We start from the raw sequence: 27,846 nt of genomic DNA on the forward strand, positions 1-27,846 counted from the left end.
GAGGAAAAAAGCTGCAGAGTGTGGGGGCCAGCGTTTAGCTAGGAGATATCACCGTACGTAATGTCCAATTCATATTATTCACCTTTGGATCTTGCATCCTATGAAAATTTGCATGAGTCGTAGGAGTAGATGTTGGAATATCACGTGCAAATGGCTCTCTGTATCCGCCGGAACGGGCTTCCGCTGCCTTGTTTCTGTGCCATCTATTGTGCCCTGCAACTTGCTTCGGCGGAAATCTAGCTCCATGTTGGCTACTCACTGGGTTGGCTTGTTTCAGTCGCGATCGTCGCAGCTGCAACGTTCATAGTTTTCCATTCTGATGGCCGTCCATCATAATGGCTGCGGTCCCGGCCGCCGTCCAAGGCCTCGCCCCGTGTTCTACAACTGCTCGGACATGGTTTCCTGACGCCTCTAACGTAGGTGGTGTCCGTTTAATCTACGTCATAAGAAGGTAAATAATTTGCAGAATAACAATGGTAAGGGGGCATGTGCCTGCTCGACGGGCCTTTTCTCCCCTGTCCTCCAACTATATTGGTTCGCCACTCCGTGTCGTGGATGTTTGGCCATACAGACTCTTTCTATCTAGTCATCCCCACCCCCACACTCCCTCTCAGGGGAAACAATCAAATGACGTTCCACTGCTTTCATCTCTCTGAACATGCAACATGACTGAATTCGGCAGTCAACAACACCGTCAGCTGGCGCCGGGTCCGTCGCCCACCAAGTCGGACAAGTATCCACCGGGTGATAGCCCCCCTGGGGATAGCTTTCGGACCGCTTCGGATGTGTCGAAGAAACGCGTGTCTATGGCTTGCTTGGCTTGTAAAAAGTCCAAACGGAAGGTAGGTCTTTCTTACGAACAAACTGGGTGAAAGTGGCGAGCAGCCGTCTGGCATTGTATCTAATCACCCTGACAGTGCTCTGGAACAGCACCATGTGACAACTGTCGTGCGTTCAACCGACAGTGCATTTTTGATGAGACGCTCGACCAGCGTCGAAGAGTAGCAGCAAAGCGTACGGCTGATGAGCTGAGCTATCACCGAGATATGCTGAACGATCTCCTGAAGGTGATGCGTGCAGAAGATCAGTCACATGCTCTGAAACTACTGGAATTCATCCGGAAGGATGCCACGGCCGAGGAGATTCGTACGTATATCGACGATACTCTCGGCCGGATTGAAGGATGCAGCAAGGTGAGTGATGCGGCGGGAAGGCAGCTACAGCAGGTTAGACGGGTGATCGATGTCGAAGGAGCTGGGCCGTCGTTTCGTCCCAAGGTTATGGATATCCATTACTTATGCAACGAAGTCCCTCACAGGGTCCCCGCAGAGCCCTGGACCACCGTAACCGGCGATGCTGATCTCGTCTCTCATCTCGTGTCTCTCTACTTCACCTGGGACTATCCCTTTCATGCCTTTCTCGACCGCGACGTCTTCCTCAAGCATATGCGGAAGGGTAACACCAATTCGGAGTTTTGCAGTCCATTCCTTGTGAACGCTCTGCTCACCAACGCTTGCGTAGGTCTTCTAATCTCTTGTTCATGAATCTATCACATCTAATCATCCAACCGGGTGTGTATAGTCTTCTCTAGTGGAGGGTCTTTGGAATGTCAGCTAAATGTCGGTTTACAGCACTTTTCAGATTACTCGGAAGCCTATGTCGAACCCGGGGATATCATGACCAAAGGGGCCGATTTCCTCGCGGAAGCGGAGCGTTTGAGAGAGGAAGGGCCTATGAAGCTGAGTCTGGCTAATTTGCAAGGCACGCTGTTGCTGCATGAGAGGTATGCAATATCGGGCGAAGACGATCTTGGCTATCGTATGCTCCATCAAGCCATCTGGACGGGCGAATCTCTGGGTCTCATCGGACCAAGGAAATTTAGCTTGAATCCGGGTCAGATCTCTGATGATATGGACATTTCGATCAAGCGGACGGCTTGGGGCTTGTTTCATATTGACACGTGAGCTAGCCAAACCTGCTATGTCTCAGGGATGAAGCCACTGACAGTAATCCTGACAGTGTCGTGCATGCCGATTTTCTGCGGCCCAGCCTTATTGACAAGGTCAACCTCGAACGGCCCAATCGGTATAGCGCCGAAGACTCGAGCTTGTGGTACCCTTACCCCTCTCATCGATCTGCTCGGCCGTCCTACTTGAGCCACTACTTTAACGAATCATGCAACCTGTGTGAAATTGCACGAGACGTATCACAGCGGCTCTTTGGAATCGACGCCAACGCTGCTTCTGCCGAGCACCTACGTCAGATGCAGGAAACCCTGTATGAAAGGCTGCGTGGCTGGTATAGTAAGCTGCCGGATATCTTCGATCCGTATCATAGGCCACCACCGTACATCATATTGCTGAGGTAAGGACTCTACATACGTCTTTTGCCCCTGTGGATTTTCAGATGTTCTGTGGCAGCTACAGATAATGGCAAGGTGCTGACAGGAGCAGAATGCGCTACCATACGTTGGTGATCAACATCTTCACCTTCAGGACTGAGCGAACCAGGAATACTCCCGACTCCGAGGCACCAAAAACACCCGAGAGCCCACCGGGACTAAGCCCCCTGCCCAAGTACAATACCGTAGGCATCGTACAATCTGCCGCGCGCGCAATAGCTGCCCTGACGGTTCTCCACCGACGAGAATATGGCATCAGTCGTGCTCATCATTTTGCCATGTATGCAATCAACCTGGCACTCTTCACGTTGCTGGAGTCTGGGACGTTCGACGTCTTAGACTCTGACTTTCTTGCGCTTGCCAGCTCTTTCTCCAATATTGCCAGTCGGTCGCCGTTGGGACGGTCTCTCCTCCACATCTTCCGGCAGGCTGTTCATGCCAAAGGGCAAGGCAGGCGGCTGCGAGAGTCGAATGCGGTCTCGGATGATCTCAAGGCGATGTTTGACGAAGAATCTACATCGGCATCCCGGTGGGATGAATATGCCGCAGGATTACAAAAGCTGGAGATGGACGAACGCTACCGCGGAGTCTGGGATGGGGAGTTCAGTCTTTCCGACATGCTCGATCGATATGAGAGTCTGAGCTTGGGCAAAGATGAAATTGCGCCTGAGCGGCTGCGCTGTTGATGGGGGTCGCTGCTCACATCCCCAGCTCGAATTCGGAGATTGATTTTGTTCCTTTTCACATGGCAATTACGAGGCGTACCGCGACATCTTACTTTTTCGTTTATGCTTTTTCTTTTTGGGCTTCCGTGGGCCAGCTATGATTTCCGCGGGAGAGAGGCGCTCGGGCGTACGCTGTGCTGCGAGCAAATAATATCCTATAATACATCAACGAGAGTTGACTTATCGCATGAACTCCCGTTCTCCCCTAACTTTGGTCCGTGGAAAGTTTGTTACTCAGTGGTTTCAACTTTACATTTGCCTTTATTGTGCAGCAATTGGAAGAGGACAAGCTTCAGGTCAATGACGTCACAACAGGTGACTCGCGACCTTCGCCCTGATTTTGTGGCTGCTGAACCAACTTCTCAGCGACTTCTGTTCCTCTCCATCTCCCTGATGTATCGTGCTTTTGTTTTCACCTCTGATTCGCGATGGAAGACGCGCCTGGATCATATCCCTTCGGCGTCGCTAACGCCGACGATACCCCCCTCCAAATTGATCCCGAGAATCCTGCCGTGAGGGGCATCAACGAGTGGCCATGGGGTTCGATGAGCCCCGGGTTACCCCCTGCGGCCTTTCGCCCCTATTCTCTGCCCCAGTTCATGGACCGACCGGGCCCCTACCCCTATCAATCGTCATCGTCATCATCCCGTGAAGTCTCGGGCTCCGCTGCCAAAGTCGCTATTCCCCGCACGACCAGTTCAAGTAGCCAGTCGCAACGCCGGCGGTCGGCGAGAGCCTGCGAGCCATGTCGACAGCGGAAGATTAAGTGTGATGGGAACAAGCCAGTGTGTCGACAGTGCATCGATCACAATGTCAGCTGCTTCTTCGTGGATGTCAAGCGGGTCCGTGATCAGAAACAGCTCGGGATTTTGGGCAAGAAGGTGGAACAATATGAGCATCTGCTGCAGGATCTGGAGAAGGAAGTCGATGAGAATGTGGCCAGACGCATTCGTAAAGTTCTTAGGGTAAGTCGCGGTGCCTGCTGTTACGGTCTATTCATTCCCAGTATTCCTCAGTCTTTATTCATATCCGATCGCGCGATGTAGGATTCTATCTAACTGTAATGGGCGATCTAAAAGGGCACCGATATAACATCTCCTCCCGACGATGACGGCGACTCCGACTCTGGGACCTCGTCCATCGGTTCGCTAGAGGCACTTGACTTAGTTGAAGAAGACCTGAACCGCAGCGAGAAAACGGTGGCTACGGGCTTCTATGGTAAGAATTCTGAAGTCGCTTGGATGCAGAGACTCGAGGATGAATCTGAAAATCGAAACCGGAGAAAGGAGGATTCGGTCGATATGGAGGACGGGGTGGGAGGTGGGCCCGCAACGTCATCGCAGCAAAAGCAGGAGACAGCGATGGCAGCATTGAGTTATCACCTGGATGATATCGGCGTCCCTTTACTCGATTCAGTTGATCCATACGCATTGCCCCCGAAGGACATAGCTAATCGGTTTTTCACTGCATTCATGGACTCGGTCCATCCGTCATTCAACGTCGTCCGAAAGACGGCCTTTGTGTCCCAGTATCGACAGTTCTTCAGCCAGCCGGCCCAGCCTCCGCAGCGTTGGTTGGCCATTCTGAATATGATATTCGCAATTGGATGTCGGTTTACCAAAGCGACGAGTGGCCGAACAGACGGCCGCGATTATGATGACTTGGTGTATTTGAACCGGGCACGCAAATTGACTCTCAGCGAGAAGGTCATCTTTGAGCATGCGGATCTTCAGCAAATCCAGGTCGAATTTTTGGTGGCCCTGTATTTTGTCAGCATGTGTCAAATAAATAGGTAAGTTTGGCCCAGGTAGGAGAGTTTGTTAATCACTTGCTGAATTTAATTCTACTGCAGGGCATTCAAGTTCTCCAGTATGGCCTTCCGATCTGCTGTATCCCTCGGAATCAACTTGCGCTTCGTCGACGATCGCACACAGTATCCCGCCAAAGAGGCTCGCATTCGACTGTGGTGGTCGATATTTCTCCTGGAGCATCTCCTCACTGCCATCACCGGACGGGTCTCTTGCGTGGGCGAAAACCTGAGCGCCACGCCACTGCCGCTTCCGTACGAAGAGGAGGCGTTCGGTAGACCAGACGTCCTTCCTCTTCTCCAAGACTCCTCCCTGCGCATGACTCGTTTGAAACTGACTCTACTGCAGTCGGAAGAGGAATCACGCGCCGATGTAAGCTGGCTTCCGTCCTGCGAGCCCAGCCCATCGCTATACTTCCACTGCATTGTGGATCTAGCCACTATCACCCAGTCCATCATCAACAAGGTATACAGTATCCAAGGCCTCCGAGAGCGCTCCAGCCAGGTAGAGCAGCGAATCCGCAGATTCAGCAGCATTCTGGACATGTGGCTCAGCAAGGTTCCCGAAGCCTATCGTTTTACCTCCGGGAGCGGCGACCAGCTGGACCTACCCAAGGAGCGTAGTGCTCCGTGGATGCGAGAACGCATCTCCCTAGCCATGAGCTACTACAGTGCCCGTATCACCCTTTGCCGTCCGTGCCTCACACATACTGGACTCGGGCCGGGCGTCGCATCCCCGGACCCAGCAGTTCCGCCATCTGCGCGGGCAGGTTCGCGCCGCAACTCCCGCAGTCGCGTGCATTTCAACACTTCCATGGCATTGACATGTGTCCGCTCAGCTCGGTCCCTTCTCTGCTGTCTCCCCCCAAAACCGGACATCGCTTGGCTGACTACTATGACCCCTTGGTGGTGCATCATGCATTACATCATGCAAGCAACAACAGCCATCCTTCTTCACCTATCCAGCCTCCCCTCCAGATCTGACGACGACCCCATGCACCAACTCGCCGCCGATGTCGAAGCCACAGCCCGAGAGACTAAGAAATCTCTGCGCTGGCTTCATCACATGGCCTACAAGTACCCCGCCGCCCGACGTGCCTTCCGCCAATGCAAGAGTATTGTACGACGGATTGCCCCAAGCTTGGGCATTGATATCAGCGACGTTCCCTGCGGCAAAGACCTCCCTACCGAGGACGATGCGTATCATTTACGAGATATTGACGAAACCCCGAATTCCCACGATACAGCCATGGAGTTTGAACAGCATAATTGATTATAAGACTGTTCTTCCTTTTTTATTTTCTTGGCACTTTTGATGAATGATGAATCTTGAACTTTGACTTGTGCACGGCGTCTTCGGGCTTATACCCCACATCTTGGCGGTCTTTAACCTTGATTCTAAGCTTCTAGGATACAATACGATACCACCCATTTGTCGTCGTCGTTCGTCGTCGTTCGTCGTGCCCATTTCATTTTTTAAGAGGAGTTCTTACGGCTGTGATGATGTGATATGATTGATGATGTGTTGATTCGTTTTGTTTTTCGTTTTAAAATTGGCAAAAATTACATGCATGTATTACTAATGTCTAGCTATCTATATTAAGTAGATCAAAATTGATAATGTATTATTATAATTGTTATAAAGCTATGTGTTTCTTACTACTTTTTCTTGACATAGTACTAATAATCCCTCATTCAAAGGCAAGCCAAGTAAGATAGACAGACAGACAGAACCATGGTCAAAAATAATGGTAAGAAATGAGAGCGATTCAAAATTCCTTGGCTAGACATGTGAATTCATACACTAGACTACATGTAGTGTAGTAGTCCAAGGTACATATTGTATGATACATGAATCAGTGGAATGAGAGTTTTTTGGGGATGAACTTTATTATAAGTATCTGAGATGAAATGTTGGCATGTGATTATGTACTTGGGTGTTTAGGTAATCGAGTATAACTGGAGGTACTATATATTATTTATGAATGAAAGAGGTATGGGGATGGTGATGAGAGTCTTGAATATAACCAAATCAATTTCGTAGAAAGGTAGGTATCAATAGTTTTCAAGAAGCTTTACAACCTCCTCATGGCCATATATGGCTGCCCATTCCCGAGGAGTCTGGTCATCCGAACCCTTATAGTTAACGTCCACCTTTCCTGTGTCAAGCAGAAGTTTTACAACTTTCTTATGGCCATGCATAGCTGCCCATGACAGAGGAGTCGCGCTATATGAATCCTTACAGTCAATATCCACCTTTCTTGTCTCAAGCAGAAGCTTTACTACTGTCTCATGGCCATTACTGGCTGCCCAGGAAAGTGGCGTCTGGTTGTGTTCATCCTTAGAGTTAATGTTCACCTTGTTTGTTTCAAGTAGAAGCCTCACTAAAACTTCATGGCCGCACTTGGCTGCCCAAGACAGTGGAGTCTGGCCCCTTGAATCCTTAGAATTCAAATTCATTTTTCTCGTTCCCAGCAGGAGCTTGATTATTGTCTCATGGCCGTCCTCGGCTGCCCAGAAAAGCGCAGTTCGGCCATATATTGAATCCTTGGAATTTATGTCCGTCTTCTTTGACTCAAGCAGAAGCTTCACTACTTCCTCATGGCCATTCTTGGCTGCCCAGGACAGCGGGGTCAGGCCTTCCACTGGATCCTTGGAGTTTATTTTCACCCTTTTTGTTCTAAGCAGATGCTTCATCGTTGACTTTGCCCAGGACAGTGGAGGCCGGCGATCTGCATCCTTAGAGTCTGATGCAAGCAGAAGCTTCACCACACCAGTTAGGCCTAAGTATGATGCGATGAGCAGACTTGAATCGCCCCCGGGAAGATAGTCTCCCCCCAATTTATAGAGCTTGGACCATGCTGGATACACATCAGAGCTTGGGTCACAGACTGACTGCGCGCGCATGATCAGTATGCTTCCATCTTGTACATGTGCTTGGTGGTAGTGGGTAACCCAATGGCATGAGGAATACTCATCGAAGTCCCCTCGCTCAATATTCCCTTGAGCAGCACTTATCCTTGGTAGCCATGAGATGCATATGTGCGCAAGAATTACATTCGATTCCTCTGGTTTGAGTGCACCTTTCCATCCTGTGACCCGGGAGGTGCAAGTATTAACAGTGGATTTGTTGCTCTGGACCAAAAATTCCTTCGCAGTTTGATGCAGAAGACAGATCTTCTCATCTAGAACAACTACAATACGTCCACACAGATCTCTCAAGGTCTTTCTGAATCTCTCCTTTGGTTCCATGTCATCACGTATAGAACTGAGAGTCGTGTCATCCGGATTGCTGTGTATTGCCCAGGCAAGAGATAGCTCTTCCAAGGAGAAAGGGCGTACAGCAGCTGTAATCATATGCAGAAGAACTTTGGCTTTCTCCTTATCAGAACTCCGATCCAAGATTCTTTCGTAGGCACTGTCAACAGTTGCAGGAAGATGCTGTACCGCCTGTCGGATCTTTCCCTTTGTGAAATCCGGCATTTTTTCGAGTGCGTCCAAGGTGAGACTGACCCATAAGTATGTTCGATTCTCAACCGCAGCCAGCTCTTGTTCCAGCAGATTGCATTCATCATCGTCTAATGATCTCTGTTTACCAATGTCGCGCACTCTTTTGCTGATAACAAGGCCTATTTCACGGGAAACTTGCTGGACTTCTTCCTCGCCATTACCACTTAGGTGAATTATCGGTAGTTCGGTTTTCAGCTCCCGAAATCGATGCTCTATGTGAGGATACGGTCTGCTTGTCATCAAGAATTTCAACTTCCGGTCCATGTAGAGTCCTTGGTAGAACATGTTGACAGCTTCGATAAGTTCATCCCGATCTCGGCACTCATCCAATGCATCCAGAATGCAAATAATTTCTCCCGCCGTTGCCTGAGCAGAAACAGACATGAGTATATCCCATAATGTGTGGAACGACTGGAGAAAACTTTCTCCATGATTATGCACTCTATTTACGTCTTCATCTGATAGAAGCTGGGGCTGTGCAAGAAAGATTTGGTGTAAGATAGCTGACAGTGCATTAACTGCACTTCTTTGATCCGGGAAGTCATCTTTAAAGAAGAAATAGCACACGGTCTGCTGCTCATTGCCAACAAGGACCTCATCCACCAGGTACCTTGTCAAAACCGACTTGCCACAACCTGGATCAGCTGAGACCCATAGTAGACCGGCGGCATCATGACTTGAACACTGTTGCCAATTGGTGAATTTCGGATGCGTTGTGAACCATTCACAGGTTCCCGGGACTCGTCTATCATTTCTGTTTTTCCGGTCCTCGTAAGGACAGGTGTTTAGCAGATCTAAAAACTTTTCTACTCTCTCGTCTCGAGAGGTTGAACACTGCGCTAATAGAATGCAGTGTCAGCTATGCTTAGCTTATTAGGGAGAATTAAACAGTAAGCATGATTTTCAGGCTTAGAGAATGTTAGTCTTACCAAAGGTATATTGAATGCTACCATCATTGGTCCCAGCCTGGGAGCCAGAGTTTGGACCCTCGACTTCAACCAATCTCATTGTGGAAGCAGACGATAATAGTAATGGTATGAAAAGACCATTATAAGACAAAGAGCGCTAAGTGGATGACAAGTCAGTCACAATCCAGCCCCCACTGTCAGGTGACGGAGACCCGCAGCTGTGCTTTAGTGACTACTTGATTCAGTCTAGCTGGCTAGATGTTCTCCCATCATGGTATCCGTGAAAGTTGCAAACAAGAGATGGGTGGTTGGTAGTGTAAGTTGTGATCGTAGTCAGAGACCAAATAGGCGGTGGCGGAGGATCAGGTGATGCCTGGCTAGAGTGAACGTCTCAACAGGCAATTCTATTGTAAGACCGAGGCAACAAACCGGGCACAGATAACTACTTTATCTACAGTAGATGTTGGAGTCAAATTTAATGTACGTACTTGTTATTTCATTTCATGCACCTGTACTTAACTTAATTGCAAGGGGCTTAAACGAAAAGTATAAACGAGGTAACAAAACACAAACGATTTGCAAAAGACACATACAACTGATGCAAGGGCTTAACATAACATGACTAACTGAATTGGGGTTATTGGGTTACTCGATCATCATGATGGAAATGGAACCGACAACACGCGCACAAGCTATTTGACAAACAAGACAATTAACTGATCGGCAGATAAGAGGAGAGAGGCTCGCCAGAAGAACATCCACAAAGATGATAATGTTGATTGATGATGGTGGTAAAGCCAGGAATTAAACTGTAAACCATGGAAGTAACAAAATTGGATGGACGGCATCAGTGCGTTTTCGTGATATCTAGAGGGTAAAAAAAGCAGCTAGACAGGCAAGTATGATTCAGCTAAGAATCACATCTGCTGGGGCATCATGAAGGCCCGCTTGCGCGGGTCGTCGTCCACAGGCGCACCGCGCTTCTGCGGCGGATTCAGAGTCATTGGCTCAGGATGTTGCGGTTGTGCGTGGGGATGGAGATGGGGATGTAGCTGAAATTGGGCGTGAGGATGGGGGTGAGCCTGAGGATGATGAGGGTGAGGATGACCCTGCGCTTGGGCGTGCAGCTGATGAGGCTGCAGTTGGTGATGCATTGCTGCATGTGGTTGGGCCGGGATTGGCATTTGACGGGGCTGTGGCTGTGGCTGCTGTTGCGCTTGTGTCTGTGGTTGAGGATGCATTTGACGGGGTTGCGCTTGAGCCTGGGGCTGGGGTTGAGCCTGCACTGACCGGGCCTGAGGCTGTGGCTGAGCCTGAGCTTGTATTTGACGTGGTTGAGGCTGAACCGGTGTGTGAGCTTGATTCTGAGCCTGCATTTGTCTAGGCTGCTGTGCTTGTGCCTGTGCCTGCTGCGCAGCTTGCCCGGAGCGGGACTGCGACTGCGGTTGCGCCTGCTGTTGCTGGTTGGCCTGGGTATTGGTGTGAGGTTGAGGTTGCGCTTGGAACTGATGTTGGAGTGCCTGAAATTGGGCCTGGCTGGACGTATGCATCTGATTTGTGTGAGACTGCGTCTTGGACTGGCCTGCCATTTGACCGTGCATCTGTTGAGGCTGCTGCGGAGTGACTTGGAATTGATGGAATGACTGGTATGGTTGCGAAGGCTGTGCCGGTTGCGGCTTGGACTGGGGCTGATTTTGCGCCTGTGATTGTACCGAAGACTGGGGTTGAACCTGCGAGTGCTGTGGCTGCTGTAGCGCCTGGCTCTGGGCTCCAGCTTGATTTTGATCAGCCTGAGGCTGTCCACCTGCAGCGGCGGCGGCCGCCGCCGCTTCAGCAGCCTTTCGTGCTTCAACATCAGCCTTGCGTGGCCGTCCACGGGGCCGACCAGTGCCCGGCTTGGACGAAGGCTTCTTTGGCGGTCTAGGCTTGGGAGGCACGTTGCCTTGTTCTGACTTGCGAGGCCGCCCGCGACGACGCTTTTGGGGAATAGGATTCCCGTCCGGACCGATAATCGGTTGCGGTGGTGGTGCGGGCGCAGGAGCGGGAGCTGCAACTGCAGGTGTACCATCAGCATTAGTTGTGGGGGCTGGAACCACCATCGTTGTGCCATCGGGTGCTGTTGTTGTCACCGTCTGGGCCTTCTTTGGCTTTTTCGGCCTGGGTTTCTTTTCTTCGCCTGGCACAACGGGCTTCCTTGGACGACCTCTCTTTTTCGGCGTTGGCGTGGCAGTATTTGTTGGAGCAGCGCCAGCTGTAGGAGCAGCCCCTGCGGTGGCAGGTCCCTGGACTGCACTAGATGTACCAGCAGGAGTGAAAGTGGGGCCGGAACCAACACCAGATACTGGAGCGGGAGCGGGAGTCGGGCCCGCAGCAGAGACCGGAGTAGGAGCCGGATATCCAGCTTGAGCTTGCCCATTGACCTGTGTAGCCTGTGTAGCGGGCGTAGCCGGGGACGCAGAAGGCTTAGACTGCTTCTTGCGTTGCTTGGTTCCAGTACTCTCAGGCTTCTCCTGTGCTGGAGCAAGGAGCTCAGGTCCAGACATGCTAGCGGACGCAGAAGCATGTGGTTGATACTGCTGCTGAAGTTGTGCCTTTGCCTGTGCAGGCGATGGTTGCTGCTGTTGTACTTGATGTTGTTGCAACAGAGAAGGATGCTGCTGTGCTTGGGACTGGTGCAAGGCATGATGGTGCTGTTGCTGGGGATGTTGCTGCAGAATGGGGTGCTGTTGTTGCTGCGACTGCGGCTGCGGCTGTTGAGCTTGTACCTGTGTTTGCGCTTGTGGCTGTTGATATTGGCGCTGATATGCATGATGGAACTGAAGCTGCTGTGGTTGAGGCTGGTATGGCGACCGTTGAGCCTGCTGCTGCTGGAACCTTGACTGTTGTTGCTGGTATGTTTGCTGGGCTTGCTGCTGCTGGGCCTGAGTATGAGCGGGTTGTTGGGTCTGCTGTGCTGCTTGCTGCTGAGCCTGCTGTTGCGCCTGTTGCTGAGCCTGCTGTTGAGCTTGTTGCTGCGCCTGTTGTTGAGCCTGCTGCTGGGCCTTTTGCTGTGCTTGCTGTTGAGCTTGCTGCTGAGCCTGTTGTTGCGCCTGTTGCTGAGCCTGCTGCTGGGCTTGCTGAGCTTTCTGCTGGGCCTGTTGCTGGGCTTGTTGTTGAGCCTGCTGTGCTTTCTGCTGAGCTTGTTGCTGGGCCTGCTGCTGAGCTTGCTGGGCCTGCTGCTGCTGATACGTCTGATGGGCATGTTGCTGGTAAGGAGACTGCTGAGCCTGAGCCTGATAGGGAGAAGCCTGATGCTGGGCCTGCGGATATTGGGCCTGCGGATACTGGGCCTGCTGCGCTTGATACGGCGATGCTTGAGCTTGCTGGTAAGGGGATTGCTGCTGCGTATGCTGGTACGGCGACGCTTGTTGTGTCTGTTGATACGCGGACTGAGGGAAGGCATGCTGAGGCTGGGCGGTGGTCAGCATCGGCGACGCCGCAGCAGAGGTTTGCGTCGTGGGATGCGTGTGCGGCGTCTGTCGATGCTGAAGATGTTGCTGTTGCAGTCGGTCAAAAGACTGCTGGGGAGAAGCAAGACCCATCGCATGCGCATGCGGGGACATGGCAGCCTGCGCATTCATCGTGGGATGAGTACGGAAATTGGCCATGGGGTTCATATTCCGCTGCAGGCTCTGCAAGGATAGATAGGGATCCTTCAGCTGGCCAACGGAGTCGGCATTGCGAGACAGCAGATCGGATGAGCCCTGTGGCGGGTAATGTCCGGAGAACGGACTATAATGGCCGCCCGTGGGGAGGCCGACTACAGGGCCCGTGGAGGATGGGGTCATTTTGCGGAGATCTGGGGACTGCGCCGCCAATTCCACCTGCGATTGACCCCGAAACAGGGCGCCATTACTGGCCATACCGGGAGCATGATGGGGATGAGCAGCAGCCGCGGCAGTCATGGACGGGGACTGCAGATGGTGCTGCTGTTGGTGCTGCGGATGAGCATTTTGCTGGGGCGGGCGTTGTTGATGAAACGAATGCCCATTATAGCCCATCATCTTGACGGGACGAGGATGAAAGTGAAAAGAAAATCACTCAATGGCTGACGTGGTGGGTATTTTCAATGGCCTTTATTTATTTTTTATTATTTTTTTGCCTCGTTTTTCCTGATGAAGATGGATTGATTGTCAGGGACACTCAGATAGCGGGCATGTGACCACCACCGCGTCTGCACCAAACGAACGACACGCTTCCTTTTGGGGGGTGAGAAAGAGAGAAAGAGCGAGGCAGGGAACACCAATTCCAGTGCAAAGAGCAGCAGCAGTCAGAAAAAGACGCGCACTGAGGCGCGTATTTCTGAAACTGAAGAAGAGCCGTGCGACCGGCTGCTTTGCTACTGCTGCTGCTGCTTTGCTTTGCTGCTGTGATTTTGCGGCGGTGGATAACACGAAATAATAATAATAATAAAATGAGTCGGATTCCCACCCCAAAGCGGAATCAGAAAAAAAGCGTGACTGACAAGACGGGACAAAAATGCGGGATTCGGTGCCTAGTTTGTGCGGCCTGAGGTATCAACACACACCACACTTACTGACTTTGCTGACTGAGGGAGTAATACGGCGGACCCACAGCAACCAAAAGCGCAATTGTTGGGAGAGGCGAAATTCCCAGGGGGACAGCTCGAGGGGGCGCCCGACAGGCAATGCAAGGTTGACCAGGAAAACAGGAGCAAAGAAGACCGTGAATGCCGGGCAAAGAGACCTCAAACCACTCAGGAAGCGATGCCTGGATGGATCCTGAAGTCGTGAGATGGTCGCGCGCGATGATTTGTTTGGGATCTTGATGGACTCCGTTCCTTTTTTCGTTATTATTATTTTTTATTTTTTATTTTCGATTTTTTTAATTTTTTTGCTTTGGGCTTTTTGGATTTTCGAATTTTGGATTTTATTTTCTGCCCCCCGGGAGCGCACACGTGACTTCTCGGCCAGCTGGCCACTCACAGTGCGCAAGCAGGCTGGTCGGGCGGGGTTCATTATTATTTGTGTGGAAGGCACCCATCGGGCACTCATGGCGACTGCTTAGTGATGCAGCAGAAAACAGCTTTCCAGTCAGCAACTAACTGACTCGATAGATAGAGGGAATGGAGAAAGACTCTCAAGAATCCTATTTTCGAAAAAGAAGATTGTATTCGGGTGGACAAACAGAGCACAGGGTACCTGACATTTCTGCACTAAAGGGTAGTCAAGTCCTACGTAACTAAACCAAAGTAACTTAATGAGGGGGTGTGGGTGGAAGACTAAAAAGAAAATTAAAAAATTCATAATTAAAAAATAAAATAAAAATTCACCCATAATAATAAAAAACCATGCTATTCAGGGCCGAATAAAGTAAGTAAAAATAAAAAATTAAGATAACCCAAAATTCCTCGCCCCTCCACCACCCCCTTCCCACCACAAAATAAAAATTCAAAATGGAAAATAATCACACAAAATGAAATTGAAAATAAAAAAACCCCATCATCGACAGCTAAAATCCGCATTCCACCTATGATAATTTGCCCTCGATGTTTAAGCTTACTTTTAGTCAAAGATTCCGGATAGATCTGGGTTGCTGTTGCATTTGTGATGCTTCCTCTGTGACGTTTCACACTCTCTCGAGTGTCTCCAGACAGTTCCTCTCCAGAGTGCTCTGATTTACTAGCTTAATCCAAAGAGCAGTGTACTTTAACGTCCAATTCTGCCAATACATTCATTATCCCAGTTTTTGTTTCCCTTCCTGGAACAACCTATTACGGTACCATTATAGTTTCCCCGTGTTCAGAAGATGTGCAAGTCTGAAACAATTAAAATTACATCCATTCTAGAACTTTTCCCCTTCGAGCCCCAAGTAACTAAACCCTTTCTTCAACTCAAGCTGCCTTTGTACCATCTTTATTCTCGTCTTCCCGTGCCTTCAAATCCCCCAAACACGGTGCAAAGAATAACCGGCCTGACACCACTCCCCGCAGCGTCCCAATACTGACCACAATCCATAAGACCACCACGCAAAGCGAAAGAATCTGTCATATATCAACATCGCGAAAGGTGAGGAAAGCTAAGAACGTCAGACTTACCGTTCCTAACACCCGGAAGAACTCCGACGGCAGCTCCTTGCCCATCTGGCACGTGCTCGTGGCGTACACTCCCAAGGGGAAAGTGAAACCCCACCATCCAATATTGAACGGGAAGCTCTTACTCCTCGCAATAGATGCCAAAGCGAAGAATAGCCAGACCAATCCAAAGGACCAGAGAATCAGAGCCACCATGAACCCCATGGTATAGAAGATCGGACCGGATGCTGCTTCGAGGGTCTGTGTCTTCGGGAAGATTTCCTGCGCCGCTTGGCCCAATTTCATTATACTAGTAATATACTACTCAGTATACGATGGTCATATAGGGATAGGATGTATAGACTCACCCGAAGCCGCCCTGACCAAGAGGTCCCAGGGGAAGGAACACGCTCACGATCACCGCTTTAGGAGGTAATTTGTGCAGGGTCAGTCGCTGTAGGTAAATCACCATCACCATCAGTGCCAGGGGTAATCCGATGCCCCAGAGGACGTAGCTCACGAGCACGGTCCAGAGAGCGTGCTGTGGATTGGGGAGCACGTCAGCTACGATGGCCCCTGATGAAGCTGCGACAATGCAGCTGACGATGGGGAGGAGCCAGACGGCTGTCATGGATGAGAGTTGCATTTCGGTTCCGTGAGCCATTCTGCAGTCATGTCAGTCGAGCTTATTATAGCTTCATAGTCTCTGCGCAGGGCCAGGCGCACAGTAAAAAGGGTAGGGAAAGAGCAGTGATGACCGAAAAGATCGCATCAAAGATCCATAAGCCCCAGGCAAAGTTCCGCGTCCAGTCACCCCAGGCTGGAACACAGACGAAACAGAACATATTGATGATAGTCGCGAATCCCATAGGGAACGTTCCTATGAACATGGACTGGACTGGATGCTTGATCATGGCGAAGAATATCTCCGGATATAAGGTATAGCGAAGGAAGGTGATGATACACCCTATGGTTAAAAGAAGGACATTGAAGGCAAATAAGACAACTGAAATCCAGTATAGCCACTGGCCATTGTAAGGGAGGGTGTTGAGTAGAATAGACACGATGCCCGTGCCCATAGTAACCGAAAACCAACTGTCCAGACATGTATGTTAGATTCAATTGCACTTAGAATGAGATCAAGGGTTGCATACGACGGCGTGAAATGACGAACTACTCTTCGCCAACCCGTATCATGCTTGGTGAGTTCGCACGGGTTATTGGTATTTTGTCCGGTCATCATGTTGTTGGCCCGAGTCTTGGATATTGCCTTGAGCTCCTCAGGCTACGGCTGGGTTGGACTACACAGCTGCTGTGATCTGTATTGGCAGTGTTGAATTTGCTATTTGTAGATTCAAAGGTTACAGAAAAAATTTCTTTCTCTTATTATACTAGATTTATCCTTTGATGTCTGGATGCCAATTTGCATGGTAATCGGCGACTTGTGTGAGTCAGTCGGCGACTGAATGCTTCCCGCCCGACCCGAAGAACAGTCAGTCATCTCGGCCGAATGCAATGAACATAATTCATCATAGGAATTAGAAATCTGCAGCTTCATATTTCTAGTCTTTGTAAGGGTTATATATGAGTGACAAAATAATAGGGTACTGGTAATTTACTAATGGTGGTGGGATGGAGTGCCAACATGTTGCTCGGTATGGAACTGTCTTGGCTTCAGGATGAACAGAGAGAATTTACGCGGACAAGTGTATCCTAGCCGCTTGTTACATTATCTTTTGAGAACTAATTCTGGTAAGAGTATGAGCTCCATATACGATAGATCTTTCGCGTGTGTTCCTGTTCGGTTGCACGAGACGTCGTCTTTGTCTCATGCAGGGCTTATATTCTCAGAGGTACCATGATCATGAGCAAAGTAATCCATGAAGTGTTTGAGATTCAGTTCTCATGGTTCTCCAGGCATGCAGGGCTTCTAGATCAAGGAATATTCTAGAAATGCTTTGGGTCGCCTGTAGCATGGGCTTAGTATCTCGAGGGAACTAGACGAGGTGTATCGAGGGGAACCATCTATATCCTCAGAAGACGTAACTTACTGTCAGCATCGTGCAGGCATTCCCGGTCTCTGGGTGGAATGAATTCAGTTGTTGTGAATATCGATTCTAGAGAGCCCACAGCATCAATGATTGAACTATTGAGGGAGCATGTGGGCTTCCGAACAATACGTCCAGACGCTCACTGCAGTACCCTGTTTATCCACATCATTTGATAGTATCAGTGAACCAGGACTTATATGTCCTCGAGTAGTGGTGGTCTTGTCTTCGAATATTGGAGGGTAGGGTGTAGTAGCCACAGTAATCATTGCCGCAGTCTAGTGGTAGGGTGGACTCGGTCCTGTGCTTTTGGAGGGATTTGTAAGCAGAGAGGGAATATTGTGCAAATATGGATACGTACCATTGCTGTTGTATTTCATTGCATGGTTTTCAGCTGGAAGTCTTCATATAGCCAGCCAATTCTCGCTGAGTTAACAATGAACCGGTCACTGACAGTGAAGCGCCATGGAAGCATTGTCTACTAAACACAGTACGAGTGCTGTCTGATATGCCAGTATCAACCCCTATATTCTGAGCGTAATCACTGATACATAGCAAGATGGCAGGAGAGGTGAGAGAAAGCCCCATTATCAGCATCGGGGAGAATCACACCGAGAGAGAGCAGCTGACAAGCTCGGCGCTAACGACAGTACCACCCCCGCAACGGCATGAAGCCAATCACCGTGCCGGGAAAAGCAGACGATCTTTACTCTGGGGTTACTCGGACTTAATCTATTCTTTTATCTGCCTTGAACACATGATATGGATTTAGACAACTACTAGTTTGGACAGGGCCATCGACTAATTGGGTAGTTGGTTCGTCGATCGGTCTAACAGCAACATAACCTTCCGTTTCATTACGTTTAACTCGGACGAAGATATGTTCATGACTTACTTGTTCGTATTGAACAAGATACTAAGGAACGCTCTTAGTATATAAAAGTGATGAGGGAATGACTCACTTGTTCCTCCCCGAGTGTGATGGTTACGTAGGGGAGGAACAACAGCAGAGGGCAATATAGTCTAGTCTTGTGACTCCTTGGAAGAATGGGAAGTACCAGAAATACTGTATATCAGATGCGACGTTAACTGTGTATATATACCAACTAATATGGGTAGGGCGTGTTGACTGACTACCCAAACACCCTTTGACTAACTAGTACTCGTGGCGAAACGTTTCCACGTCTCGCTGATTTACGATCTGCTCCTCCGAGAACCAATTCCCGTGCATCCCATATGGTACACGTTGCGGCAGGACTACTCGGCAGACCACCTCTCTCATACCAACAGCATCGATGACCCAAAGCTCACTGCGTGCGTTCGGTGGGGCTTCACCATTCTCATCCAGTTGCGACTCATCAAACACATATGTAACAAGCCAGCCATCATCTTCATGCTTTCCATCTTTCCGCGGTACAAAGGAACACTCCTGGGCAAACCACCCAGGGGGAAAGGCAAACACCTTGATAGGGTCGTCGGGGTTGTCCGAAGCGAGAACCTCATCAATGGAGCGCTCATCCACGCAGCCATCCACTGGAGACAGACGCTCGGTCTTACCCTGTGAGAGAAGATGTTCCACGTCCACTTTGACAAGACAGTCAATCTTGAAGGCGCTGATATGAGTAGCAGCGAAATTACCCTTCCGCATAGAGCATCCGTAGACATATCTTGTTGGGTCCATCTCAAGGTGCTTGGGCACACATGGAAATTCGAAAGGAATGGCTGATAGCGCCCACTGCTGGGAGATTGACGTTGTGCCTTCATTACTAGGTGGGAATTCGTAGTAATAAAGACGGCATTGGGGATCGGGCTGCTTCAGAGCGTCTGGGGCAGCTATGTTACCCATATGGAAGAATGGTGCAACACTGTTCATGCGACAAAGCAGCATATTCACCCATGTTCCACCGGGTGTAATATCATCCCAAGTGTTGACGGTATGCATTACCACACAGGGGTCTGTCGTAAACCATCGTATGAGCTCGGGGACATGTCGAGGGAATACCCCAAGCCTCGTTTGGCCCCGTGGGTTGTATTCAACAACCGGCTTTCCATGTACGATATTAGACAGATCGAGCTCGAGAGGCAGGTCGATAATAATGGTATGTCGGTGGGATACTCCAAAGTCATGCATCATCTTCCCTGAGACAAGACCAGGCACGGGCCGATTGAGACGAAACTCCGGTGTCACGGTGGTTCTAGCAGGTATAATGGAGTAGTTCACGAACGGCGGGATGAATGTCGAGTGGAAGAGAAGCAGTTCCCCAGTCTGGGGATCAACACGGGGCTGAGCATTGTGACAGATTAGCACTGGGACGTCGCAGTATAACAATGGCAATTAAGTATCTCGCCCTTCGGAAAACTCACATGAGCTGTTGTCATTTCCTTCATAGCTCCTTCCATCCCTGGGCTGCCGAACCCCTCCTTGCAAGCATCAATGCCAACAGGTTCTCCCTCCGCCATGTTCCCGGTAAACCAGCCAACTGTTTTCAGCAGTGGTAGAAACACACGCATGGGAGGCCCAACCTCGTTTGTTGCCATGACACGACCATCATGATGGAAAATGCTGGTGTTCGCACTACTCACCCTCTTGATCGGCCGGGCAATTAAACCACAAATTGACGCAAAGATCAAGGCCATACTTCGCAATATTTCATATATGAGTCGTAGAGAAGACGATACCGGATTGGTTAACGCCTTAACGCTAGGCATTATGGGGTAGAGGCGGCGGTCTCGCATGGCTGCGCAATGTATATCTGTGAGGACATACTCATTGGTAAAGACGGGTTGCACATGGGCTGGTCCGGAGATGCGCTTGAAGTATACACCTGTGAGCATGCCGTCGCCATCAAACCAATGGAAGCCGCGCGGGTTGTCGCGCTGGATTGGGTTGGTGCCATTTCGGACATATTGGCCGCCCAGGAATTCCTCGGAAATGGTACCCTCGAAGTAACAGGGTTTGGAGGTAAGTCGGATGCTGATGGGGACGAAGTTTCCTGTTAGGTATCTGATTGACTATGTTTAGCTTACTGCAGGTCTGCCTAGAATTCGGAGAAGAGCATACGGATGTTTTCTTTCTGCTTTTGACATTGTGCTAGCATTGACTCCAGTTGGAAGAGAACTATGTCCATGAGATACGCCCAAAGACAAGGTCATCTTATATACATATCCTATGAAGCCTATCCATGTCTGAACCAAGGATTGAAGCCCGCATGCTAACCAAATATGCACTCGCGGTTTGTCCTATCAGGGTACAGAAGGCCATAGACCTAAACCGGTTTGCGAAGCTTCAGACAGGATATAGCAACCAGAGATAGGGCTTATCTGGATGTCACTGCTTTCCTTATGAAGCTAATACTTACGCTGTTACTACGACTGGGCACTTTACCAAACTTCCCGCGCAGATGACTGCCGATCACGGCGTGACATCAATCAACTGTGAGGCCTGAGCTAGGCGATGTACTCAATCAGGTACGAGTCACAGGTACAATGATCTAATGTGGATGATGTAGTTGAAGCATGACCACACTCCTGTCGGATACGAATCCGATTCATATTTGGCCTTTCGCCAGTACTGTGGTCCACCTCCATTATACTTTTTAGAAAGGCTCTGTTGCGTCACACGGTTAGTCTAGGTCGGGCTTATTGACAGCTAGAAACATGGCAATGGCGTTAACACCTCCCTACCATTAGTACCCTGGAACATTTGATGTGATCTCCCTGAAAGGAGATTAATATCAGCCAACTATCTCGTTCAAAACACTTCTCCGAAACGTGTGGAGCAGAAACGCCCCGCTCCAACCAGCAACCTACGCTGTTGAGCCACAGCTAGGCCTCTCATGATGGCCAATTCTTGCTTTTAAGATAGAGGTCTCTCGGAATCAAGAATATTCCAAACCAATAGCTATCTTATTCTTCGTAATGGGACGTCATACTGCCTATTGGTAGGAAGCAAGCAGTTTCACGCTGCTAGAGACGGGTTTTCATCGATTTTGCCGTGCACAGTCCGTGTCGACTGTGTGGGAATATGTATGCCGAGCCACACTAACAGCGATTCCGGCATACTGTCCTCGTGTTGGCCAAGTATATTCAGCAGGACGGTACCCAAGCAGTCAGTTGCCCACCGCTGTCTTAGCAAGATATTATCTAGTATCGTGTGTGCAATTGAATAATGCAGATGGGTCTGGGAACCCCCCTGACTTGGACAGTTTTAGGTAACATCCAACTTGTGCAGGTAACTGCAATCTGTCTGCAATCCCCTGATCAGCAAGGGAGCGGGGACTGAATCGCGTTATGGGCGACTCAGAGTCCAAAGGAGAGATTCTAGCGCCCCAGGCATCCACCGGGGGCCTGATCGAAGCCTGGCAGTGGGTCCCGTGCCTGCGGGCGGTGGACGTTTCTGCCCCCCGGAGCCTACGCTTTGCCGTTTCAGGAAGCTAGTTTGCGACTGCTAAACAAAGTTAAATACTCGATGGACTCTCCTCTGATGGAGAGATTATCTTTCAGAAAGCTCTATCTGGCACAGAAATTCTTCTATTATTGTCCCAGCCATATATTTTCAGTCTCCAATTGGCTTTTGTGTTGCTGCCGCTCAAATTCATAAACAGACTTATAGATATATATCACAACCATGGCGGCTACCTTTACCCTGCCATTACTGCCCGCAAAACATCGGGACCTGCCGAGCTGGATCCAGAGTCATCCAAACACTCCTCTCGAGCAGATTATCGCGCCATACAATGACTACGATGCGGTGGCACGCAAATTGTTTGCCCAAGAGGGCACCCACCCAGTCCTGCAGGATAACCACCTTAACATTGTGCCTCTCTACGACTCTAATGGCAGTTCGGACATCCGTGTACGGGCTCGAGACCTATCTTCGGAGCCCTCTATGGTTAAGGAACAGTATATCATGCCATTGAAGGAAGAAAATCGGCGTCCCAATGGCTCACCGGCAGTGGTGCCAACCTTAGACGAGTTCCGAAAGAACTTTAACGTCTTCTCCGAGGGTGCATTGAGCGACATGGACTGGAGCAATGTTGTGGTCGCAGGAAGCGCAGTAGTCACTTGCCTGCTCCCCGTTCCCGAAAAGTATCGGGATTCGAAGCGGTCATTGCGAGAGTACTATCATGAAAAGATTGCACCGGCCTCGGATGTGGATATGTTCCTTTACGGCTTAGACGAAGCGCAGGCAATTGAGAAAATCAAGCAGATTGAGGATAAGGTCAAGAACGCGATTCTTTACGAAACAACCACAGTGCGAACAAAAAACGCCATCACGATCGTTTCGCAATATCCCACCCGCCATGTGCAGATAGTGCTTCGCATATACAAATCCATCTCTGAGATATTGACTGGGTTTGATGTCGATTGTTCCTGTGCTGCTTTCGATGGGAAGCAAGTCTTTGTCTCCCCACGTGCTTTGGCTTCATATATCACCCAAATCAATACGATTGATTTGTCTAGGCGCTCGCCTTCTTATGAGAACCGCCTCTCAAAGTACTCTCATCGTGGCTTCGAAATCTACTGGCCACAGCTGGATAGGTCCCAAGTAGATCCGGTCAGTATTTCCCTCTTCTGTATCTCTTGGAACCAAGAGAGCTAATGCTGTCCATAGACGATCTTCGAGCGGAGCTTTAGTAGGACAGTGGGCCTGGCACGCCTCCTGGTGCTGGAGAGACTGCCAAAGTCGTCAGACCGAGAGTCTTATATAGAGCAGAGACGACGGGAACGTGGACGACCAGCCCCAAGGTCTAATAGGTGGAAGCAGTCCGGCAACATCAAGGATGACTGGGTAGATGAGATCCCCGACTGGGAAGAGGGAGAGGAGATTTCTGACTACCATACCTTTGTAAGCTTATGGAATCTTCATGCTCATATCAGAAGGCTAATTCCCGAGCAAGACGATTCCTTACGGCCCCAGATTCAAAGCCCGAAAAGTCGAGAAGCTTGTTTATACGAAGGACCTCTTGCTTAATGCAGAGTGGAACAAGCCCAAAGACAGAGAAGTTAACCTCCACCGACATCCGGCATTCTTTGGCAATGTTGTGGATGTCATCGGAGACTGCTGTGGCTGTTGTCCGGAGCCGGTCACTCCTGAAGAAAAAGAAATAGCCGAGAAAGAAAGCAGAATCTATATTTCTGGTGGGATCCCCTTCATCAGAGACAACCCAGGGCGTCAAGAGATTGGTAGCTTCAACCCGATTACAGAGACGGATTGGACTGGTTTGTGCACCCTTTCCCATTGTCAGAGACTGAGAATGCTGACTTTGCGGAAGAAATGGCTTATATCGGTAACACGGAGCGGCTGTGCCATGCGATTGTGGAATGCGACATCGAAGGCGTTAAAGCATGTCTCACAGAAGAAAAGATAAACCCTAACGATCGTGATCATACTGGCAGGACTCCATTGCAATTGGCTTGCTTGACCTCCACAAGCGACATCGTGCAATGCCTTGTCGATCATGGTGCAAGAATGATCTCCCGTCTGGCCGACGGCCGCACAGCCCTGCATTTGGCTGCTGCTCGAGGTGACCTGGAGATGGTCAGAGTACTCTTGCATAAGAGCAAGCAGAACGAGACAGAACAGGCTCGGCTCGAAAAGCAGCCGGATGAGGGTAGCGATGAGTGTCAGCAGGAGCCCGACACTAGTGAAAGCGAAAGCGTCAATTCTGAATCGTTCGTTCATGTCAGGAAAGAGTCTGATAAAATGGATGGCATGGATTTGGCCATGGCTGAAAACGAGCAAGAACCAGATATATATGACATCAATGTAGTCGCCTGGGATGTTCCCACATCAGCGCTTCATCTTGCCATTCTACATGGTCACATTGAGGTGGCTCAGGAGCTGGTTACCTCGTTTGGAGCTGATTTGGCGCTTCCGGTCAAGCTGCTCTACCCTTACCAACCTAGGGCGCGAGCGGCCATCTTGTGCCTTGTCCTGGCTCTTCGGCTGCCTATCGAAAAGTTAATTGCAATGACACAGAAGCTACTGCAGCTTGGGGCACTTCCAACACAGGCAGACATGAGCAGTGTAACTCCACTGCACTACGCCGTTGCTTGTGATTTCACCGATTCTTCTGAAATCCTCCAAACCTATTTCCATCAAAATCGTTCGGCAACAGTGAAAGCGATGAATTTCCTCTCCTCCTTTTCTAATCCCTGGAATGTCAAGCCTCATTCTACACTCACGTTAGCCCTTACTGTGAGAAATGACAAGGCTGCAAACAAGCTGATTGAAGCTGGCGCAACGCCTCAGATTGATTTTAAGTCATTTGTGAATCCCGGTCAGGCTATTTATGGAGCGATCAAAACAAACTCATCTGACAGAAACAAAGCTATCTTTCGGCATGACTTTACCCAACCTATCATCCTCGCAGTCCAGAAAGATCTACCGGTAATTGCTGACAGGCTGCTCCGCAGCGATGGCGTCGACCCAAATACTCTCACACCTGATGGGTATAGAGTACTGGACAGCGAGTATATGCGAAACTATACCGTGGGCAAGACTTTACTCGATTGTGTCCGAGATAAAATCAGAGCATTGGGCAACTACCACGGCGAGAAGTTGGGCATCTCTCCTCCTTGCCAACTAGTGAAACCTGATCACTGTCTGAACGGGCTACAGCCCGATACATACCATCGTTGGACTGTAGAAAGGGCAGTACGCCAAGCAAAGGCACAGTATGCAAAGGATCAAGAAAGGTATAATTTGGCAGTCTATGCGAATGATAGGCGCGAAGGTGTGAAAGAGAAGACCTTGGAAATTCGAGCTACTCTGGACGCTTATAAGGCATTGGAAAAGGTATTGGTGGAAAAGGGTGCAAAGTCTTTCTACGACATCTATCCAGGCTTTGAGAATCCCTGGAAGAAGAGAAAGACAGGAGACAAGAGCGACTCTGACTCCAAGCATCAAGAACCGGAGCCTTTCAAGGTCGAAACAAAATTCTGCGTACCAGACCTTACCGATGAAAAGAAGCAGAGATATTTTGACCTGTGAGTATTATATTCCACAGGAAAGCCCATGGAAACCGCTTCTAGGTCACTAACTTTAAGCAGTTTCGAGGCTTCTTGGCGCGGCGACCTTGATACTATCAAGGCGCTCACGCTAGTTACATCTGATGATGAAAACAAACCGGGTCCATTGCAGATTGCTGTGTGGGACAAGGACAATTTCTCGCCATTTTCCATTGCGGTACTCCGTGGACACCTCAATGTGGCAAAGGCTATCCTTGAGATAGTGCAAGCCCAGTTCAAACGTGAGGATTCTGATGCTCGTGAAATATTTGAGATGGACATCGATGCTCTCCATGACGGTGAAGAAGATTGCATATATAAGGAGATTGTTGATGACAGGTTCACCATTGAGAACATAGGAGAGGTAGCCACGCAAGTGGAATGTCCGATATCGCCTCTTCAAATGTTCTCCCGGTATTGCCCAGCACACAAGTTCCTTGACAAAGAGTCCGAGACAGAAAATTATATCGATCTGGTACAATACGCGGTGGGACAGGACAATGTGGATCTACTGGTCTTTTTGCTTCAGCTGGGACGAGAGCTTACAGAAAGGGACAAGACGGTCGAACCCGGGGTTCATAATTTCGGCGCCCGTGCTTTTCCGATTGCTATCAGAAAGGGCCATCTAGGCTGCCTTGAGGCTATTGTCAAGTATACTGGCACAGGCCTTCCTGTCGACAATCTGCTTCAGAAGTGTGGTATCGACGTTAAGGAGAAACCGAAATATTATCAAGGATTGACTATACGTGGGAAGAAAAGGGCGGATTGGGCCGCTGCAGGAAGAGGATTGCCCATATCACCGGAAGACCAAGAGACGCCTTTACTCACAGCGGCGCATTCAGGGTCAATGGCCAGTGTGGAATGGTTTCTTAGCCCAGACTCGGCCAGAGCTTACGTTGAGTTTATAGAAACAAATAAGCAGGTAGACAAATTGAGGCTCTTATCACAGTCGGTGGAAGACCTGGAGAGGCCCGTGCTGAACTGGCTTCAGGGCAAGAGTGAGTGCCAGCACAATGTTCTAGAACTCTTTTGCTGACTTGGACACAACAGACAACTATCTTCTGCATTGTGCCGTGCTCTCAAAACCTACACCGGAATCATGCCAACTAGTTGAAAGCCTTGCTAAGCGCCTTCCGCAGTTTATAGAGACCAAATCAGCTGCAGGGCATACGCCCTTGGCGCTTGCATTCTCCCTCGGTAATTCAGACTTCGCCAATATTCTTATCAGGGCCGGCGCCAATCAGACAGTTCGTGATCGTCATGGCAACAACTTGATTCACTTAATGCTATGTGACATCAATGGCAATGCTCGAAAAGAGCCTGGCAATGTAGAGAGGCTTCTTTCCCTGCTCGATCCCCGGTTGATCCCATCGTTGCTGACGGAGCGGTCCTCCGATGACCCGGGATCGTTGACGCCACTTGCTCGTTGGATGCATAAGAGTTATCAGGCATGGTCGAGGGCATCAAGCGGATGGGAATCCGACCGTGGGCAAGAGACAGAAGACCAGCTGGCCATTATCCGCTGTTTCCTCGAGTTTGCCCAGTCAACGGGCCAAAAGCATTTAGATATGTTTGACGGTACAGGAAACACCCCGGTTCATGAAGCCGTCAAGCATCAATGTCCCAGGATATTTGAGGCTATGATCGGATACCGTCCTGATCTTCTTCACCGCGAGAATGCTACCGGTAGCACACCCCTGGAATTGGCTACCGACAATTGGGTCTCTGAAGCCACGTCCAATCCGCCACAAATCCTATCCGACAGAGGGCAGTACGAGCCGGAACACACGCGGAGTGCATGCCTTTTGGACCAGAAACCCGAGTCATACCTTCCTGGGTACCCGGATAGGCCAGAGAGTGAGCGGCAAACATTATATAGACTTGCCTGCGAACGAGCCCGCACCCAGTCGCGTAAACGGAAGCTGGTGAGCTTGAACGAAGCGAATGAGGTGGCTAAGCGACTTGCTACGCGACAGACTAGAGCGGCGTCTACTACCGAGGAGAGCGATCTTGTGAGCCGGTTGTATCACTAGCTTGGGCGAAGTCTGAGAGATCTACGGGCTATTACATTATAAATGCCATGGTTATATAGTTAATGCGATGAATTCAATCAGTATGATCACAACGACGTTGCACATTTGTCAAAGAATTTAGAAACGGAAATTCGCACTGACTTGGTCGTCCGACGACGTCCACTTTAGGATCTGATGCACGAGTGAGTTTGCTGTCCCTTCAACAGACATTCTCGGTCGAGAAGGGAAAGTTGAAGCCCAATTGGAGGACTCGATCGCCAATCGATAGCGATAGTAAAGGCGGTGAAGCGCAAGGCGGGGCAGAATGGAAAGATGGGCTTCAACAATC

General features: G+C 49.8%; 8 protein-coding genes across 8 annotated transcripts; 5 read left to right on the forward strand and 3 right to left on the reverse strand.

The window, feature by feature from the left end:
- Positions 1–335: 335 nt before the first annotated feature.
- BO85DRAFT_404975 (Zn(II)2Cys6 transcription factor) lies at positions 336–3,271 on the forward strand (the record flags this gene model as incomplete). Its single annotated transcript, XM_025657289.1, has 6 exons — positions 336–451; positions 683–842; positions 918–1,517; positions 1,632–1,960; positions 1,990–2,364; positions 2,454–3,271. The coding sequence occupies 6 exons, from the start codon at positions 336–338 to the stop codon at positions 3,085–3,087; spliced, it is 2,214 nt and encodes a 737-aa protein (XP_025511868.1). The 3' UTR covers positions 3,088–3,271.
- A 99-nt stretch (positions 3,272–3,370) lies between these two features.
- Positions 3,371–6,537, forward strand: BO85DRAFT_523250 (C6 transcription factor). Its single transcript, XM_025665329.1, has 3 exons — positions 3,371–4,091; positions 4,206–4,918; positions 4,979–6,537. Exons 1-3 carry the CDS (start codon positions 3,555–3,557, stop codon positions 6,204–6,206), a joined length of 2,478 nt encoding a protein of 825 aa, XP_025511869.1. The 5' UTR covers positions 3,371–3,554; the 3' UTR covers positions 6,207–6,537.
- An 882-nt stretch (positions 6,538–7,419) lies between these two features.
- Positions 7,420–9,472, reverse strand: BO85DRAFT_471604 (sex-determining protein fem-1; the record flags this gene model as incomplete). Its single annotated transcript, XM_025662482.1, has 3 exons — positions 9,373–9,472; positions 7,529–9,282; positions 7,420–7,443 (listed from the first exon to the last, which is right to left on the reverse strand). Exons 1-3 carry the CDS (start codon positions 9,449–9,451, stop codon positions 7,420–7,422), a joined length of 1,857 nt encoding a protein of 618 aa, XP_025511870.1. The 5' UTR covers positions 9,452–9,472.
- Positions 9,473–11,959: 2,487 nt separating this feature from the next.
- On the forward strand, positions 11,960–13,399 carry BO85DRAFT_462610 (uncharacterized protein; the record flags this gene model as incomplete). The annotated part of the gene is made up of 1 exon (XM_025661859.1): positions 11,960–13,399. One exon carries the CDS (start codon positions 11,960–11,962, stop codon positions 13,397–13,399), a length of 1,440 nt encoding a protein of 479 aa, XP_025511871.1.
- A 39-nt stretch (positions 13,400–13,438) lies between these two features.
- BO85DRAFT_452800 (uncharacterized protein) lies at positions 13,439–14,223 on the forward strand. The gene is made up of 2 exons (XM_025660908.1): positions 13,439–13,502; positions 13,928–14,223. The coding sequence occupies exons 1-2, from the start codon at positions 13,460–13,462 to the stop codon at positions 14,134–14,136; spliced, it is 252 nt and encodes an 83-aa protein (XP_025511872.1). The 5' UTR covers positions 13,439–13,459; the 3' UTR covers positions 14,137–14,223.
- An 867-nt stretch (positions 14,224–15,090) lies between these two features.
- Positions 15,091–16,783, reverse strand: BO85DRAFT_147812 (TDT family transporter). Its single transcript, XM_025654119.1, has 5 exons — positions 16,579–16,783; positions 16,151–16,519; positions 15,793–16,089; positions 15,449–15,734; positions 15,091–15,394 (listed from the first exon to the last, which is right to left on the reverse strand). The coding sequence occupies exons 1-5, from the start codon at positions 16,665–16,667 to the stop codon at positions 15,245–15,247; spliced, it is 1,191 nt and encodes a 396-aa protein (XP_025511873.1). The 5' UTR covers positions 16,668–16,783; the 3' UTR covers positions 15,091–15,244.
- A 1,845-nt stretch (positions 16,784–18,628) lies between these two features.
- Positions 18,629–20,559, reverse strand: BO85DRAFT_503373 (carotenoid oxygenase family protein; the record flags this gene model as incomplete). The annotated part of the gene is made up of 3 exons (XM_025664228.1): positions 18,629–19,756; positions 19,837–20,476; positions 20,534–20,559. 3 exons carry the CDS (start codon positions 20,557–20,559, stop codon positions 18,629–18,631), a joined length of 1,794 nt encoding a protein of 597 aa, XP_025511874.1.
- Positions 20,560–22,099: 1,540 nt separating this feature from the next.
- BO85DRAFT_471608 (ankyrin repeat protein) lies at positions 22,100–27,608 on the forward strand (the record flags this gene model as incomplete). The annotated part of the gene is made up of 6 exons (XM_025662483.1): positions 22,100–23,029; positions 23,087–23,320; positions 23,373–23,694; positions 23,748–25,464; positions 25,528–26,483; positions 26,536–27,608. 6 exons carry the CDS (start codon positions 22,100–22,102, stop codon positions 27,516–27,518), a joined length of 5,142 nt encoding a protein of 1,713 aa, XP_025511875.1. The 3' UTR covers positions 27,519–27,608.
- Between the last annotated feature and the right edge of the window lie 238 nt (positions 27,609–27,846).

Source organism: Aspergillus piperis (genome assembly GCF_003184755.1).
Source record: "Aspergillus piperis CBS 112811 unplaced genomic scaffold BO85scaffold_21, whole genome shotgun sequence".
NCBI lineage: Eukaryota > Fungi > Ascomycota > Eurotiomycetes > Eurotiales > Aspergillaceae > Aspergillus > Aspergillus piperis.

Excerpts from the sequence above, each read along its gene's own strand:
- BO85DRAFT_523250 (XM_025665329.1), top strand. The coding sequence starts at position 3,555 with ATGGAAGACGCGCCTGGATCATATCCCTTCGGCGTCGCTAACGCCGAC. Across the intron at positions 4,092-4,205 it reads GCATTCGTAAAGTTCTTAGG|GGCACCGATATAACATCTCC; the intron begins GTAAGTCGCGGT and ends GCGATCTAAAAG. Across the intron at positions 4,919-4,978 it reads AGCATGTGTCAAATAAATAG|GGCATTCAAGTTCTCCAGTA; the intron begins GTAAGTTTGGCC and ends ATTCTACTGCAG.
- BO85DRAFT_452800 (XM_025660908.1), top strand. The coding sequence starts at position 13,460 with ATGGCCTTTATTTATTTTTTATTATTTTTTTGCCTCGTTTTTC. Across the intron at positions 13,503-13,927 it reads ATTTTTTTGCCTCGTTTTTC|TGACTTTGCTGACTGAGGGA; the intron begins CTGATGAAGATG and ends CACCACACTTAC.
- BO85DRAFT_147812 (XM_025654119.1), bottom strand. The coding sequence starts at position 16,667 with ATGATGACCGGACAAAATACCAATAACCCGTGCGAACTCACCAAGCAT. Across the intron at positions 16,520-16,578 it reads GTTCGTCATTTCACGCCGTC|TTGGTTTTCGGTTACTATGG; the intron begins GTATGCAACCCT and ends ATGTCTGGACAG. Across the intron at positions 15,395-15,448 it reads TCTTCCGGGTGTTAGGAACG|ATTCTTTCGCTTTGCGTGGT; the intron begins GTAAGTCTGACG and ends GATATATGACAG.